Genomic DNA, 19,685 nt, shown 5'->3' on the forward strand with positions numbered 1-19,685 from the left:
CAATCGTCCAATCGTAGCTTAGCAACCGTAGGCAAGCTGTGGATTTCTCCACATTTTGAGGCGGTGAGTTTGGTGCTGTAGGGCAGCACTCTGGATTTAAAGAGTTTGGAGTGTGGTGCCTTTTTTGTCTTTCTTAAACCAAAACCACACAAAACAAAACTGTAAGAATTAGATTAAAGTGTGTGTTTATTCCCTCTACCCATAGACTGTATACTAGGGATGCACTATATTGGATTTTTTGCCAAGATCTGATATGCTGATATATAACAACTAATTTGGCTAATAACTGATACCAAAATCAATATATCTGACTCTGCCTAAAACTTGATTTATAATGGGGTGCTCAACACTTTTAAAAAATGCTGCTCGACATAAATTATGTGTTTTTGACAGGAAAAAGTGCAGACAAAGACTTTTCTTTCATGTTGTGCACTGGGAGAATTTCGCTGTGTCACGGGCTACGTCATATTTTGTTGCGCATTACTGGTGTCATCACAAAGATAGTAGTTTTCAATCCACACCAACTTTGACCTGCATTCGATGTCTCTGTCCACAGAGGCAGCCGTCAGTCAGCAGCAGCTCCTGCAGAGCTGAGAGGACTGCGGCCAGCTAAACTCCGTTTATCAGGCTGATTGATATTTACTGAAGAAAGGTAGTTTTCATCTCAGCTTCACAAGAAGAAATCAGAAGTGTTTTGATTCACTGATTTTATTTTCTAGCCCACTGGAGCGAGTGAGAGGAATCTGTCGATCACAGACAGACTGGATGCTGATGAATTGATAAATATACCATTACTAGGTTAAAAACTGTGGTGGTATGGACTTTGTGGGGTTTTTTCATATATTTTTCTCGTATTTTTTGCTGTGTTTTCTGCTGTGTTCCTGTGTGATTTTAGAGGCTGGGCGTGGCTTCCTGGTGCTGGAGCTCTACATGAACACCTGCTGCTCATTCCACACTCATCAACTGCAGCTTAAAAACCCTGGTGGTACTGTTATCTAATCTTCAGTGTTGTTTTCAGTGGACATTCTTCCAGTTTGATATTCTAGCGTTTTTTGGTTCATGACAATTTCCTGTCGTCTCCATTTCCAGTGGCGTTCTCCTCCGAACTCCAGTGCCTCAGCTACATGCTGCCCAGCCTCTCACCACATGTGCCGTAAGCCACGCTGCTTCTTTGCCTACAAACCACACACATAAATCCACACAGCTTCCCAGCTGCAGCCACACCTCAGTTACTTTAACTTGAGCCTCTTCTCTACTTTAACTTCAGCCTTACTTCAATCTGCCAGATGCATCCACCTGCAAAAACTCCACAATAAACTAATTTCTGCTCTTTTCTCCTTGTGCTGTGTTCCTGCTCTTGGGTCCAGTTTAAAGCCACAGTAAACTGTTACAAAAAACGCATACAGTGGGATAGTTGTGTGGTAGTAAACCGCTGTCTGCGCACATTATGCTTCACTAAATAAACTCTGACCTTACAAAAATGCAGTGGGTCTTTAGGCACCATGGAGGCGAATTAAACATTTTGCAGATGAATTGAAAATGTTGTGCTCCTCTTTAATTTCAGTTGAACAACATTCTTCAAAAATGTTGAGTGCCCCACTATAAATTAGTTTTATCTCCCAGCTAATCCGAAAAATCAAAAAATGTGCATGGAGGTGGAGTGTGGGTGAAACTGAGGTGGATGATCAAAACCTGATCGCTAAAACATGCCCACTTAGCTCGAAGCGACCAAGCTAGTTAACCCCTTAACAGTCACACAAAGAAATACCTTTGCAAAAAAATATAAAATATAGACTGTAGAATATGTCAACACATCATCACATCATGCAATGTAAAAAGTGCAAAAGTCAATGTAATAAAATCTGAAAATTAAAGTAACTTCACACAGTAAACACATAAAAATAAATAAAAAAATACATACAAATTTAAATTAATCTTGTAAAAAAAATCTGTAGATAATATATGGTAAAAAATACATTTTTTGTATTGTACAGATTTTTGTGTATTTTCTGAGCAAAATATTACAGTTATCCTGTGCAACTATCAATCATGGATACACAATATTTGTACAATTGAAAGGTGTAAAGAGTGTATATCCATTCTATATTTTATTTTTTATTTGATCTTATTTGTATTTTGTTGTGAATTTATCTTGTCTCATTTTATTGACAGTCAATGAATCAGTTGAGAAAATATGTGGCAGACTAATCGATTATCATAGTATGTGTTAAATGCAGTCCAATTATAATAATTTAGTAGTAAGAAATAAGATAATGGTGCATTTCAGGTGAATGCGTCTGATGAAGCAGCCTAGATGTTGTAGCAGGTGCTCATTTCAGAAACCAAATTGGTCAACAGTGTAAAAACTGGTCTCGCCCTAAGAGCGATAACTTAAGAGAGGGAGAGAAAAACAGAGGCATAGTTTCTCAAACCCTCTCTGCTACACACTGAACTTATGGACATACTTGTTTCACCATGGCAACAGGCAGAGACCACTGCAGCCTGACAACTAGTGCTGCTGCAGACTGCCAAAGTGATGAATGCTAAATTCCTAAGAATGGCAAGAGAAGAAGGCGAGAGATAAGAGAGGCGATGTGGCGACAGAGGCTTACCTTCTCTAAATGAATATCCTCTTTAACGCCAGCTGTTCCCAAAAAGCACTATCAGTGGTGCTATAGATAGCAAATGATCTGAGACGAGGGGAAAAACAAAGTTGTCCTGCTGTGAAGTAAGCCGACGTGTAATAAATCCCTTACACTTAGTGCGGGCCAGCACTTGACAGGCGTGCGTATCAACTCTCACTGCAGACAGTTGTGTTGATTGTGCCAGAATGACCTCTGCAGCCATCAGGCGCGGCAGCCAAAATGATCAGCTTATGGCCGTGTGGCCCGCGGTTTGAGGACACTTCATACATGGCGGTGCTCTGTAAATGTCAACGACAGCTGAATAATTTAGACACCTGAGGTAACCTGATGCCTCTGTCAATGCACACTGGAAATTGGTGCAGACCGGCCTTTAAACTGCTCGCCCCGCCATCATTTTTTCTTAAATAACACCAGTCATATTTCTCATAGTAACAGATTAAAGTTTCTGTCTCTTCCCCCCCCCCCGTCTGACCCCTTTTCACCCTATCCCATCCTCTGAGTGTGTGTCTCAACAGAATAAACAAGAAAACATAACCGAATAAATCTGTTTTTTACTGCGTGTGAACTGAGGCTGAACTCATGACTCTGAACTGAGCCTCAGGATTCAATCTGCCTCTGTTTTTTTTCTCCCAGGTAATGACTCCAGCGAGCTGACTAACAAACATGAAAATGCAACCACTGAACCATCCAATGTGTAAACAGCAAATGAATAATAACCTCAGAGAAACTCATTTAGACTAAATGTTTTTTGCGACATAAAAACAAGAGGAACTAATTATTCTGTCACGTTATGTCAAATATCCTCATCATTAATTTATTCATGTGATAATTCATCCCATTTTTGAGCCTTTAGGCCAGCGCATGCACTTAACTCAGCTGTAGTTTGTAGGGCATGCTTGTTTAAAAAGTAGGTAGGCAATCTGGAAATGTTGCTTACACATGGACTTCAGATACGAAACAAAAACCTCTGCGCTGCTGAATAAATCATGAACACACAGCTGCCTTCTTTTGCTGAAGTGAACCAAAACTTGATATGCCATGCATAATTCACACGCAGACATTATGCTTTCTGAAGTCTACATAGAGACACTTTTCCAAACGCCAAACTTCTGTGAAAATTCACATGAACATGGGAGGTTGAGATATTTGGATGTAGCAATTTTTGTGCTTTAAATTGATGCAGTGGAGTACAGCCAAGCGCAAACGCCATTATGCTCAGGATGAAAACAAACACACACACACACATAAAAAAAAAAAAAAAACACTTTTATGCTAATGCAGACACACAAGTGCAGTGCTCGGCTGTAACGTGGCCTTACCTCTTCTGGCACAGATGAGCTCGTGAACACCACAGTTCCTCCCCCCTCCTGGGAGAAAGAGAGAGAGATGTTAAGTCAGAGGTTATAAACATTACCCTGTAGAGACATATGTTCAGGCCACAGGCTAGGCAAGCTGGTGGCAGCAAATATGAAAGTAATCAGCAGAAAACAACTGAGAAAAAAAATCACAATCATATTGTTAATTGTGAACATCATGTTAACTTAATTGGCCATAATAGGGAGGTTTGGAATATAATGTTCCTAACTCAAAGACTGGAAGCAGCTTCCCTACAAGCATACAGAATCCAAAGTGGACCATTTCTTTCTGGGTTAATTATTGAGCTTTAGAGGTGCTCGTAGGTAAGGGTCGACAGATTATCGGCCTTGGGGCCAATATTTGGCATGATTATCTGTATCTGTGTTTTATTTTAATGATTGCTGATCAAATCAATCAATTAAAAAGTGCAAAGAAAGCATGGGAGGACGTTTTACTTTATTAAACCTCAGGGAGCCATTTTTTAATTTAGGAAACTTGCTGCATATGATGTTGAAAGTTTCAGTTTAAACATTTGCTAAATGCATTTAAACCATTTTTTGTGTTGGAGTTATTCTAAATTCTAAATATTGACGATTTTATTTATTTTTCATTGTTATTGTAAATGCATATCAGTTCCAAATATTGGTTATCAGTCTCATTAACTACTAATAATCAGTATCGGCCCTGGAAATTCAATACCGGTTGACCCCTATTTGTAGGTATATCTTTTTTTTTTTTTTTTTTACCTTTGCTTTATTTGGTTATTTGCTGACTCAGAGTTTATTTGTTATAATGTCATCACTTGATGATCACCGAGACCTGAGTGCTTAATTTCGTTCTTCTCATATATTTGCGTGGATGTAATACCATAAAGGATCATTGATCTCCTTGATCCCGATTACTGATGAATTGTCACGCCCCCTCTGCATCTTACAGTGATGCAAAGGCCGCAGAGCTAAAACACAGCGTAACGTGGTAAATGCTTTAAAAACGGTTGTAGTTTTTAACAACAATGCCACTTATTTAGGTATAGAAATAAAGATCAAGTTGTGGGCTAAATATTTACATAATGTGATGTAAATAAGCCTATGTTGTAATAAAACAGCACTGACAGCACTGAAACCCGGAAACGAGTTTCGCACTTTTTAAATGTTTTTTTTTTGGTTAGATGCCTGAAATAAGGTCTGTGGTTTAGAGACTTTCATGTTTTGTTCTACGACATAAGACACGTCAATAAATATCACACTCATTTATTTTTCAAAATCATAAAAATTGTGTTCACTTGTTAGGTTTATTTATAATCCATATTTCAGTGCAAAAATCCCATTGACGTTTTTGGCGACGGAATCCTCTGAGTCAGACAACAGAAAAACCTCATCCCCTCATCTTTTCATCCAACTCTCTGCACAGAAAGCAAATAAGCTTCCATTTTCCAAAAAAAAAAAAGTTTTTCCTTTAGAATATTATGTCCATATATGGGTAAAGAGCTGAAAACAACTCTAAAAAATAAAAAAATACACTAAACCATCTGAAACCATATCCAAAGCAGCAATAACTCCCGTTTCAATGGAATAAATTTAAATACATCTCTCTAAATGGGTCGAAACTGTGCTAAAGCACATTAATGTGATAAATTATTCAATTTAAATGCAGTGATAATTACTTTAATGCATCTTTCATAAGGTCTAAAGTAATATTTCAGTGATAATTCAGTGATAAATGCTCTTTCAGATGAGGAAATACTGAATCCTTTATTTATGTATTTATCGGTCTAAAAGGAAAGAGGTTTCATTATAAAGGGCTTAAATCATCCTATAAAATGCCCACTTTATGTGTAATGCAAACTCTCCTCTGGTTGCTAAGAAACATTAAATTCCCAGATTGAAACAATAGAGGTCACGACCTCTGTAAACTCAATGTTTTAACTGATATGATGGCTTGTATATCATCAGTTAAAGTATGTTTCACCTAATTATTACAAATTAATCTTTTCTTAACATTATCGGAATATATGTTTCTATTTTCTCTCTTCAATTTCCTTCACAATCCCCCTGAGGCTTAATTTAACAAAGGATACTGACACTTGTATCACTCTCACATACATTCACACACCCACAGGCTTCTGCACGTACACACATACATTCACACATCATCTCGCTTGGCTCAACACCCCAATATTTAATGATTCAGGTATCTACAGTGCCGCAGAAGCATATCTCAGCTCTCCGTCTGTCCAAATTTGGGTCTAAATTACAAAACTGTTTCAGCCTCTTGATCCTGAGAAACAAACTCCCCTGACCTCCACTCATAAAATTTAAGCAAATAATCCATGGAGTTGTTGTATCACTTCCCACACAACAGGGATTGGATGCTGAAAGTGGTCTGAGGTGACGATTCAAAGCCGGAGCGAAGAGAAAGCTCGACTTGTCTTCTGCCAGACACTCTCCAGACCAATTCACTTAATGCTGGACAATCTCTCTGTTGGGACAAAGCCTTTGCCAAAATGTAGCAACCAGTAATACACTGATCACTGACATCCTTAAAATAAAAGGTGGGGCTTTTTACAGGAATAGGAGAAGAGACTTTCAGTGTCTTCTTATTTTTTAGTCTTAACATGCTGGGAAAAATGTACAAAATAAGTCAGGCTGCTCTTACAGCAGGCGATTGGTCCTTAGAGATTTGACCAGATTTACTATAGGAATCCTGGAGATCCACTGATATTTAGGACCATTCACTGATGGTTATAAAGTAACACTGCATTTGCACTGATTTTTGGAGTAACACTGGTTTACAGAACAAGTTGTGTATCGCATTTGTTTGTGATGATAGTTTTAAAGTAAAAACCGAAAGCTTGAAACTGCAACAACAGGGTTGGTTTCATACAGCTATTTTGTGTCCCTTTGAGGGTGACAAACATAAAAATATAACATAGATTTAATAATAAAAATGTCTTTTGGTTAATAGACAAATAAAACAGCAACATTTTAAGAGAGGTTTGAATTTTGTGATAAGTAATAAGTGATAAGTAATATAATTTCATCACAATGTTGGGTCAAATGTAAGCAGAATTGGTTGGCATACTGATGTTGGGGATGATCGCCACACGTGTTGACCAAATGTAACATTAACAGTTGGAACTGTAGCTATATTTTGAGAGATAAAAACCATTTTGAACATTTAAAGAGAAGGTTTTTATTATTATCATCATTTTGAGTAGTTAGTGGCAGAAGTAATTATATATTCCTACAGAAAATCTGCTTTAAAAATTCTGTTTGGTTTTAAAAAAAAGGGCAAAAATTCGATTAACTGCTCATGTTTACTGGTTCTCTATTGAATTAAATTTGTACCTACCAACCCGATGCACAACGTGACTCTACTAACAACTGAGCTGACCACCAACATTGTAAGAAGTTGATATTTGATTGGGTTTATGTTGTCATGTCGCGTGACCAAAATTCAATGTCAGGATGTAAATTATTGACAACAGATGAGGTTGATATTTTTTGGATTTTAAGTTGTACTGTCAAGTAACCAAAATCCAACAACTTCCAAATGTTTCATTCCAACATCATCTTTTTGTAGAATAACATCATTTAGTTGTGCTGCACAGACAATGAAAACCAAACGTCTACAAAATGTCATAATGTTAACATCCACACAATGTGAAAGTAGAACATTGATCAACGTTTGAAATATCGTCAACCTGATTTTCTTTCTAACGAAAATGTATCCGCAGTGAGACATTGAGAGGTCAGTGTCTTTTTGATGTTATATTGACGTGCAGTGCCAGTCTGGAAATTACCTCATTTTAAAATAATTTTGTGTACATTAAAATATATTCATTTAAAAACCCTGATCTTTCATTGGCTGTTGGAATATTCTTACACAAATTATGCAAGAGAAATATGGCAGAGGGTAAAAAGTGTGCCAACCAACCCCAGTCTCCCCTACCTCTGTCTTTTTTTTTTATTGCTGATTTTTTTTTTTGTTTTGTTTTGAAAACTCTGGTTTTATAAGAAGCCAGTAAACAAATTAAATCAGTTTAAAGGAAAATCTATTCGGCTGTGATTCTTCCAAAAATGAACTCTGGCACTTATACTTAGCCCACTCATTGGCTTAAAGAAAAATAAAATCCCATGTTGTCTAACTCTGAAATGCAACATCATTGTGGCTAGCCCTTCTGCCTTCTGTTTATATATTGGCCTATATATACACTGCATAAAATTTAAAATAGGCTATTGAGTGTTTGAGTGCATAAAATGAGAACTGCAGATATAGCGTATTCCCAGTACCACCGGTGAGTCACTGCTGATATGTCTGTATGAAAACATACCCTCTCTCCCTCTCTCAGGTGTCACGGTCGGTATCAACAAACCCTGCTGCACGCATGCCTGCACGTGAGACAATAAGAACCCTATGACGGGACAGGGCAAGGCACGCGCCTACTCTTCGCTGACTGCATCCTTTTTTTTTAATGGTCGCTGCTCGGTGTCATGTGCTCCGGTCACTTTCACTAAAACCTTGCGGAGACACTCATCCTTCGTCGTTGTACACATTACCCATGAAGCTCAGGGACAACATCAACAGCACGTGACGTGCATCCATAAAATAAATAACGGTTATTTAGTAACAATAAGCTGGTTTTCAAACTGAAATCGTTATTTGTTTTTAGATCGATAACATTACAACCTATTCATCCGCCAGATGATGTAGTTCTGTAACAGGGGCAAAACAAAGTAGTTGTCATGTGATGTAGCATCAGCAGCCCGCTTTGATTTTCGGTTAAAGCCCCAAAATAAATATTTAAAATATTTTGACGTGCAATCGCTGTCACAGAAACGAATATATAGCAAACATGACTCGGTCCAACAACGCACCGGGATTATCCATATCTGTGTCCACTTTAGCATCACTTCACGCGGCTGAGAGCACGCGCGCATCCCATGCAGGGATCACAACATTCCTGCATCAGCGCGGGTGTCCGCACTTCAGCATCAGCTGTCCCAGCTCCGGAGCACTGCGGTACTCACGGCGGGATTCAAAACACAGAAACTGCTTAAAAATAACAGACTTCTGGAAACATAATGTGATTTTTTTAAAGCAGTGTTCTCATTCTGTCCCGAGGAAAGTTTCACGCGAGTCCCGCAGGACACCTGAAACCCAGTACTTACCGTCAATCGCCATGATGCTCCGTCCCGGACTCTACCAACTGTGGGGGGGTGTGATGGAGGAGGGAGGTCATTCATGTGCCAGTGGACGGTGTGTGTGTGTGTGTGTGTGTGTGTGTGTGTGTGTGTGTATGTGTGTGTGTGTGTGTGAGAGAGAGAGATTGTATAAGCATTCAGTAACAGGGGCACTGTGTGTAAGATGCTGATATTAAATACACGATATTTAAAAACGTACGATTACGTGAGACTGTTGTTGTTATTATTGCTAGGCCTTGTAGAATAAGTATTGTGAGTATTTTTTCAATTGATCCCTAAAATAAGTTTTTGCAGCAGCGCAAAGACAGAAAAATGCACGGATAACTAGAAAAAGATAATTGGATGTTGATCTATAAAAAGTGAATAGTTGAAAAAAAAGACCTTGCTTTTCTTCAAGTGTATTATATGCTCCATTTTAAGGTGGTGTGCAGAAATAAACGTAATTTTTACGTTTAAAATTTCGACTGTTTGCTTTTTTATAAACAGCATTTACTTGTGCATTTACTTTCAGACCATAAGTACGTTTGATATCATATTTTTTTTTTTTTTTTTTTTTTATTCTATATAGATGTTGCAGATGAAGATCAGAAATGAATTAACTGATTAGCTGAAATGGGGGTAGGAAATTATACGTTTATAGCTACTTCCTCCTACTTCTACATGTAAGATGCAATTTCTTGTTGCTTATTTAAATCTATTTATTGAGTATAGATTATCACCATTTTTGTTAATGTCATATTGTTTTATATTCATCTTTTATGTTTGTTTGTTTTACATGTTTGAAATATCTATAGTAAATATATTATATTATATTTATATTATATTTCAGATATTATAGTGTACAGTAAGACTTTTACTCAGGTAGTATTCTTGTAGGTGACATGAACTTCTACCAAAGTTATTTTCTGGCAAGATATATGTACTTTGAAAGTGTGGCTTTCAAATAATCCATCCACAACTGCCAAGTACAAAAAAAAACTATTCCAAACCAAAAGTACACAGAGGTATGTGTACCATATAGTGTAGCCTATATAAAGATATTATAAATATATATTAGTATATTTATATAATAGTAATATTCTTTATATACAGTCTATGATGCGTACAGGGGAGTCCAGCCTCAGCCAACCAAATGCAAGTGATGCTCAGATCTGCTTACGTCACTGCCAGAAGACACACCCACTGCCATTTTTAAAAAAAATACATTTCCGCAAAGTTTGCAAGCTGCAGGTACCTCGCATTCAACCGGAGTTTGTTACGATTTAGTATCAATCAAAGATTTTTTATAAAACAAAATGAGTGAAATCAAACCAACCGAGTCAGCTCAAACTGAAGACAGCGCGGAGGAAAACGACTGGGCTGCGGCCAAAGCCTTTTTTGACAACCTCAAAACAAACAAACCGAGACCTGTAAGTATGCTCCTGAAAAGTTTAAAGTACACGCGCTTGTGCATTTGGTTCACATAAGTTCTTGGATACTATTTGTGACTTTTGAAGTCCAATCAAGTTAGCTATTGCATGTTTTCCCCCTTCTTTCTCAGCCCAAGCCTCGTCATGCTGTCACCATCGCCGTCTCCTCTCGCACCCTCTTCAACATGGTGGCAGAGAGGAAGATTTATGAAGACCAGGGAGTGGAGAAATACGTGGCTTATCAGGTGGAGCATGAAAACGAGCCCCTGAAGCCAGGAGCTGCTTTCCCTTTCGTCAAGGTAGGCCTAAAGCCCCGGTAACTTCGACCCACTGCAAGTCTGTGCAGGATGTTTGCAGGGCGTGGTGTTTTAAATGCATTGCTTCACCTTTCTGTTGAATTTTTCCACACCAGGAAAAACTTGATTTGCAAGAAACAGGCAGTGGTCATTAATACGTTAGAGTTTAAAACCCTGCAAAGACATCTCGAGTTTTATCAGGTCCACACCTCAATAAGGCATGTAGCCCAAAAGCAGGTATTAAGGATTTTGTCACCGTAAGATTAAGTACAATCAGAAAACTTTTTTTTAAATGTAAGTGAGTACATGAACCAAAGACACAACTGTGTTGTTAGGTTTCTTTTTTGTTTTTTTCAAATTGTATTGTTTTCTACAAGTACAATTGAAAATCAGACAGCACAATAGTTCGCAGCTTAGCCAACCCATCATGCTCTTTCAAAAAGCCAGCAAGAACTAACAAGGAACAAAAGAAAAAGAAAAGAAAAAAAAACACCAAGAAGCAAACAACAAAAGCGAAAAAAGCAATAGCACATATAAAAAACCCAAACAACAAAAGAATAGATAGATACTTTTCTAGTGCTGCTTTCAGACGCCTATCACATGTATTTAAATCCTTGAACCCTGAGCAAATGGTTACGATTTTTTTCTTTCTCAAAATATGGGAAAAAAAGGCAATGCAACTTGGTAAGAAATGTTCCACAAATTGCAAGAAATAAGTAGATTAAAAAATAAATAAGTAAATATAAAAAAAACTAGGAAAAAATGTCAAGGGAATAAGATAAAAGCTCAGGAAAAATTAGATTATAAATATCATATCTAAATGTTTGAAATTAGGTTACACAATTGTTATAATTTGTTTATGCACTTTCCCCAGGTAATTTCTTTGTTTTTTTTAACTTACTTTTTCTTTACTTTTAGGGGTTTTTTTTTTAAATAAGTTTTCAGATAATTTTTTTGTACTACAACTCCACTTCAGAAAACCTGAACTCTCCCTTTAAAGTTCCTCTTTGCCGTCAAAACTGCTCATACATGCAGTGACACCCGCCACCAGAAAGAAATTCCAGCATTACTGTTCAACTTTCCGTAAAGGTTGATTGAAGTTCAGAGCCAGTGATTGTGCACGGCGGGTGTTCATCAGACCGCCCTTGAATGTGTTTAACAACGTGTAATAGAGGAACATCAAGAGGAGAGTGATTACAGCCTGCTATTGTAAAATGATCTTGTATTTCTCTGCTGTTATGCAACAACCAATCAATCACAAAGGACACGGACCTGCTACCACAGCTGGCAACAGACACTGTGGGTTTGAGGCATTGTTTGGTTTCCTCCAAACGTAAACCTGCCTGGATGTTGAAGATTAAGTGACCAGTGACTTACTGGAGCGTGTAAATTATTTCCATTACACCATTGGTCCTTTTTCCTCTACTATTAGTGTATTTATGGCAGAAATGCTTCAATTTCAGCCCATAATGAGACATTTTTGCTGTTGATTTAATAACCAATTTGGAAGTTTAGGGCAGGGCAATATATTGCTATTTTATTGATATTGTGATATGTTATTTATAATATCATAAGTATTGTCTTTTCTTAGTTTTGAAGGCTGCATCACAGTAAAGTTATGTGATTTTCTACATTTTCCGGACTGTTATAGCTGTTGTGTATTTTGCCTTTACCCAATTAGTCATTATACTCACATAACTGATGGTTATTTATCAAAAATCTCACTGTAAATATTTTATGAAAGCACCAATAGCCAAACATAGAATATCGTCTTAATATCCATATTAAGACACTAAGACGTTTGGTCAAAAAATATTGACCAAATATCCATATTGCTTAGTCCTATAGAAGTTTTAGTTTCTTTAAATTGTGAATAAACACTCACTTGCCAGTTTATTAGCAACATCAAGGGAAACTAATGGACTGTAATAAAACAGCCCTGTAGTAAATCCTGCACTCATAGTTTAAAATGTTTAGTTTTTATTCAAACTGTTTTCAATAGGTGTTGTTAAAACTTCATATAAACAACGTAGACAATTTATCAGAAACACATCTCAGTATAATGTGACATCACACATTACACTATAGCCTCCAAAATAAGCCTAAAATTAGATTAAAACACCTCTTTAAAACAATAAAACATTATCAGTAGTTTTTTTTTGCAGGGCCATTGTAATAAACTGGGTTGATTTTAGCTATTTGGATCCAACTTGATGATGATTTTTTACAGTTACGATGTACTACATATTTTGCCAGATATGTTTATGTTACATTTGTATTTTAATTTAAGTGTCTGATACCTGTAGATACATCCATAAAAACATGTAAAAACCACCCTGATTAACTGGGAACTGGCCTTTATGGTTTATAAAGCACACTTCTTTGTTTCGCTCTTGTGTTAATGCCTTCATGATCTCTTTTTAAAAGCTTATCTGAAAGAACGCTGGGGTTCAAAATGTTGTAATATTTGTGTTGTAACCTGATGTCGAACGCTCTGAAGCAATGCCCTGGCTTTTGATGTAAAACTGTCCGTCCTCTCACACAGGCACTGATGAATGTCAACGCTCGACTGAGGCAGCTCTACCCAGACAGTGAGGAGCTGTTTGACATCGTCTTAATGACTAACAACCATGCCCAAGTTGGAGTGCGCCTCATAAACAGCATTAATCACTATGGTACGCTGAGTCGTGAACAAGATATTGTTGATTGTTAAGCGCATTGGCGGCTCGCCGGCTGCAGCAACAGGAATAATCAACACTCAGTCTTACAATGAAGCGCTGGAGCTGTTATAGTGTTATTAGAATGAACTTTCTTTCTTCACACATCTCCACCTTGTTTTTATACTTTCAGATTTGACCATAGAGAGATTCTGTATGACCGGAGGGAAAAGTCCTATCGGCTACCTGAAGGCGTACATGACGAACCTATACCTCTCCAAGGACTCAGAGAAAGTCACAGAGGCCATAGAGGAAGGTAAGTGATGCTGCTGATGGACTATAACCCAGATTTCTATCACACAAACCATGAGTCAGCAGCCTCCAGACGTGTTTGTACTTCACTGATATTTACACACTTGCATGTTGACTTTGTGTGTGACTCATTCACACTGTTGAGGGAAACCTCGGCCCCACGCTGTGCAGCGAGAAGATTGTTGAAGACAGTTTGTGATTTTATGGCTCCCTGTCGTCCATATAAACACAAAATAAACAGATATGAAACGCCGACAGTCAAATGTAATTCTGAGATCAGTTATTAAACAGAAATTTTTCATTGTCATAGTTTTAAAGTCGCCAATCAAGATGAATTGATAAACATTTCCAGGTTGTAGCTTCTTAAATGTGAAGATTTGCTGCTTTTATCGTTTTTTTTTTTTATCACGTATACATAGTATTATACATCATTTTAAATGGAATATCTTTTGGGTTGTTGACTTTTGGTAGGTATTTGAAGGTGTGATGGGAATTTTTTTGTTCATAACATTTTAGGGACAACCTGTCATTACAGGAGCATAGTATGTTAGATTCTATTTTCACAATAACAAATCTTGAAAATTTAATTTCGGACTTGTCCTTTCTATGAGCAACCATATTAACAGTCTATTAGCAATGTTAAGACTTCTGTGTTACAACCACAGTTGAATCTCAAACAGTGCAGTTTTTTCTGTTTTTGGTAGAAAACAAGACTTTTTCAGAATTTAGCTGAATTGCGTAGATATTAGGGATGTTACTAACAATTAATTTCCCTGATGTTTAATCGAGGTTTTAACTTAGACTAGTCAAAAAGTTTAAGGAATAAAACATTCATAAAACAGTCAAAATTGAGCAGAATTCAAACTTTCAGGTTAAATACTGTCCAAAAAACATATTGTGTATAAGAGCCTTTCAAGATCATTAATCTTTTTTTTTTTTCATTAACCAAATAGTATTTTAAAGGCTGCTGAATGCGTTGCACATTATCTCACACAAATGATAACAACTTACCATTGTAAATAATAGTCAACAAAAAATCTTTAAAAAATGTGCCTGTTTATTATAACAACACTTTCATTGGGTGAAGCAATTGCATAGCAGAAAAAAATCAGTAATCCCAATATGTATTAATATATCATTTCATTTAGTACAGTAATTAAATAATAATAATTTCAATAACAAGTTTGACTGAATAGTATTTCTGAGGCCGACTTGTGAGGGTGCAGTGTTTAATCATCCCTAGTAGATAATAATATCAGATCTGAATCTAGTCATTGACAGACAGAGGCGTCTGTAATCAAAGCTAACAAGCAGTGGCAGTTTTAAAACACTGTTAATAAAACAGAAAGTTGAAAGCAGCTATGAGGTAACATTTCCTCCGCAAAACATATGATGGATGCACATCCTGAAGCATATTTTCTACCAACCCTCCCCTCCCTCAGGTATCGCTGCAGCCACGATGTTTATGCCTGAAAAAGAGAACGAGTTGAGCGACACTGAGCTGAAAGTTGCGTTTGATGGCGACGCCGTCCTCTTCTCAGACGAGTCGGAGATCATTGTGAAGAAACATGGCCTGGACACCTTCTTTGAGCACGAGAAGCAGTTTGAGAACAAACCTCTCGCTCAGGTAATTGACTGCAGTTTCTGTGCACTTAAACGTCAATGTGTGCAGATTATATATCCAGAATAATCTATATGTCTTCATAAATTAAAAAAAAAAGCTTTATATCAATCTTCATGTTTATAAGGCAGTTCTGATTTCCAGTGCTGATCCTATCTCTCTAATCGCAGCTACACAGAAACATTATGTCAATTAATTAATTGATTTAATTATTAGTTAATTAAATTGTTGAGAATTTTCTTCTCAGTTACTTCTTCATTCAGATCTGTAAACTGTGTTTCCATCCGCCATTTATCCTCCGGAAGAAATTTCTTGATCTGAGTTTCATTGTAAGTTTAATTTTGCTGTTACGACTGAATTACTGTTTCAGAAGCTTTTCAACTTTAACAAGAACAAACTCATAGATACTCAAAATGAATAGAAAATGTTGGGACTCGTCTATTATGAATAGCCTGTTAATGGATGAATGTAGCTGCAAATCCTTTGCAATGTTTTTTTTTTGAGTAATAGTTTAAAGGAGAAACCTACTGCTTTTACACATCAAAGGTGGGAGTGTTACTGTTTGTGTGTTTTCATTTCATTTGCACATACAAGTAACAGATGTGACAGTTAACAAAGTGAAAAATTATTTGTAGCTGCTTCAAGTCTCTCCAGTTCTTCCTTGGCCCACGCTACACCTTCCCACCAAATTTCATGAAATCTGACGTGTTTTTCTGTTATCCTGCTGACAAGCAAATAAACAAACCAAACCGAAAACATAACCTCCTTGGCGAAAAATAATAATGCATGATTTAGCAAAATACAAAGAAATTAATGATGATAGGAAGCAAACAAACTGAACAAAAGAGTTCATCAAATCTACTAGCTGTTACAACAACAAACTAGGCTCCGGGGAATTTCTGCAGGCTTCAGGAGCCCTCTCTGCTGGCTCTAACTGAGTTTTAAATCAACTCAGGCATTATTTTTGTCATATTGTGACCTTGTGCATGTACAGTATTTTTAAGTGTGTGTGTGTGCACGTCACACATCAAAACTGACAGGAGAAGAGAAGCAGAGCAGCGTGCCCACAAATGACACCGAAATGCACTGGAGACTCTCAGCATCGTTTGTATTATATGACTATTTTAGTGCAAACATTTGGCCTGCAATGTGGCGGATAGTCCTCTGAGATTTTCCTACCAAAAAGAACATTTTTGTGTGTGCATGTGTGTGCGTGTGCATTTAGTTCCTCTTCCCTTTATTTATCCGTCCCCCCGTCCCTTTGAAATATTGTAAGTGACTTTGGTACTTTTTATCTTTCTCTCAGGGTCCCTTGAAGTGCTTCCTGGAGGCTCTGGGGAAGCTCCAGAGAAAATTTTACGCCAAGAATGAGCGCCTGAACTGCCCCATCCGAACATACCTGGTGACGGCCCGCAGTGCTGCCAGCTCTGGGGCTCGCGTCCTGAAGACTCTCCGCAGCTGGGGCCTGGAGATTGATGAGGCTCTCTTCCTGGCCGGGGCTCCTAAAGGGCCCCTGCTGCAGAAAATCAAACCGCACATTTACTTTGACGACCAGATGTTCCACATCGAGGGGGCCAAGGAGCTGGGCACCATATCTGCACACGTACCCTATGGGATCGGACAGAAGTACAACAGGGGAAAACTCATCGAGCAGCCTGAAAAAAAGGAGTAACCTAAAAATGTTTCAAATATGTAGTAGCCACTATGTTCTGCAAATTAAGAGAGTTGCTCCAAAATAAAATACAACATTTTGTAAAACATGTTTTTTTTAAAAAAGCAATTTTTAGAGAATTTAGGAAAATAATTTGCAATGGATTCTAAAGTTTCCTACTGTTTCAGGTTTTATAAAAAATGAAAAAAAAAAATCCTGTTTTTCTTTAGGATAAGGGGATATTGATGAGTGGTGGAATGTATTTTCAAAGTAAGAGTTACACTAGGTGCCATACACTATTTCACCGAATGCCATTTAGGAAGAGAAACACCAGATTTATTAGCTATTGGTGCCTTTAAACAGAGCAATCTGTCTACCTGTTTAACTTTATGCAACTTTCTTTGCAGTTTTATACAGTAAACATGTTTGTTTTATTTATCTTTGACTATTGGTTTTTGGTGTATTCAGTATGACCAAGATGGGAAAATGTACCTGCTGTAGTAGTTTTTTTTTGGCTACTTAATAGACTTAAACATCACTAGCTGGGTAAAGATTGACAATTGATTTAAAAAATTTCCAACATTTTTGGTGTCTGGTATTGCTTTTGCACATTTAATATCAGCTTTTAGTTTTAAGGGACATTAGTAAGGGCAAAATGTCTGGCTTACAGGGAACACTGATGCTGTCTTTCTTTGTTACTGTCCTTGCTGTTTATGTGCACAACCTTTATAAACTTACACAGAGTTTTATACTCATGTTCTGTAGGATACAAACACTGTAACTACACTTTTCTGTACTTTTTCACAAAAGACTGACTGCATATTCTGTGTATGTTTGCAGATTGCATTTTATGTATTTCACATTGCAAAACTGTAATGTAAATGTTTTCATCACTAAGCACCACCGAGGAGTTATACCGTTACACTTGTTTGTAAATGTTCATATCAGGTCTGGTAATATTTCGCTGTGGCAGATCGTGTGATGTTTTGCACTGATAATACTTGTGTACAGTAATATGATGTCTGCAATCATTTTACTGTTTTATGCTCCTCTGATTTCTATCTGTCCTGTGCCTTTAATCTCATCAGCTGCGGTGCTGAGTGTGTTATGTGCAGAGGGAGTAAAATAATGGAATGGGGAGGAGCCGCTGTGGCTGTTAGTCTTCAGTGGTAAAGACTAATTAAGTACATTTACTCAAGTAATTAAGTACAGTTTTATGGTGCTTTATAACTACTCCACCACATTTGAGAGGGGAATATTGTAGTTTTTAGATCCAGTATTTTAATTTGATAACTGAAATATTTTACTTAAAAAAAGAAACAAACAATGAGCTTATAAAATATGCTTCATTAAAGTCATGTTTAAAAAAAAACAACTTTTAAAAGCAGGTTTAGTTGCGGCCCCTTGTTAGGCTGTAGACAGTTATGAGTTGTTGGCAGTTCCTCCAAATAATGATTTCCCCTCTAAACGTCATATATATATAGTTATAGTTTCATAAAAATAACTTTTTGAACCCAGAAAGGCAAATAAATACATAAATAACATGGACTAACACTGGACTAACAAATCGTATATAAAAAAGCTAGCTCTGCCTCCACCAGTTCCAACACTAAATGCATATTAATGCAACAATCTAATAATGTATTTTTTAAATAATTTATCAGTCACAACATAACTTTTTGCTGGTAAAAACATATTTAATTTTTAATTTTGAGTTTAGGACTTTTGCCTTTACATTGTTGTTTTGATACTTTCAATAAAATAACTCTGATCTTCTTACATCTCAGCAGTAGATGGCGCTGTTAAGCTGTAATTGTCCACCTCGGTGCTTTAAACACTGATAGTTTGCCCTGCTGGCTCGTGTTTGGCCATGAGTCACTTTCCTTGTGAAAGTAAACCAGCTGAGGTCAAACTTTAGCAGCTTATCTTCAGGCAGATCTGCCCTGTCATCAGACCCCAGTGTCCCTCAGTGTCTGTGCACCTGATGGAGGTTGACTCTCATCTTACATGTAGGTGATACAAGAAACCACAAGAGGGCGCTCCTGTTTAACCAGAGTGGGATTTTACAAAGAAGAGGGACAGCCACAGAAGCCATACTTTTTGTGTATACTGTCTAAACACAGTCTCCAAAAGAATGAGATGGGGGGCAAATTACTGGAAAAGATAGTTTTAGCCTTAAAAGTGTATTATAATAAAGTGTAAAATGCTTCACACATACCTCTTTTTGTGTGCACATATGTGTATGCACATATATAGGCTTGAATGTATGCAGCATAATTCTGTACAAATGTTCAAATTGTGAGATCAAATCAACGGCCCTTTGCTTTCATATAATTTATTATTTACTCATATGCATATTTTCAACTATTATCGATGTTGTTAACACGATAATATCTTTGTGTTTTCATTCTTTTAATTAATTAATTAATTTTTACCTATCTATTTATTTGTTTCTCAAAGTATTTGCTTTTGTGGGGTTTGGGGAGTGTGGGGTATGTGTGCTTGAATGTTTGTATGTATAATTACTGGGGATG

General features: G+C 37.1%; 1 protein-coding gene across 1 annotated transcript; it reads left to right on the plus strand.

Moving 5' to 3' along the window:
* Positions 1-10,415: 10,415 nt before the first annotated feature.
* Positions 10,416-18,937, plus strand: LOC121955994 (cytosolic 5'-nucleotidase 1A-like). Its single transcript, XM_042504096.1, has 6 exons — positions 10,416-10,614; positions 10,746-10,913; positions 13,456-13,585; positions 13,761-13,883; positions 15,322-15,506; positions 16,807-18,937. Exons 1-6 carry the CDS (start codon positions 10,501-10,503, stop codon positions 17,170-17,172), a joined length of 1,086 nt encoding a protein of 361 aa, XP_042360030.1. The 5' UTR covers positions 10,416-10,500; the 3' UTR covers positions 17,173-18,937.
* Positions 18,938-19,685: the final 748 nt, after the last annotated feature.

This window comes from Plectropomus leopardus, chromosome 16 (genome assembly GCF_008729295.1).
Source record: "Plectropomus leopardus isolate mb chromosome 16, YSFRI_Pleo_2.0, whole genome shotgun sequence".
Taxonomy (NCBI): Eukaryota; Metazoa; Chordata; class Actinopteri; order Perciformes; family Serranidae; genus Plectropomus; species Plectropomus leopardus.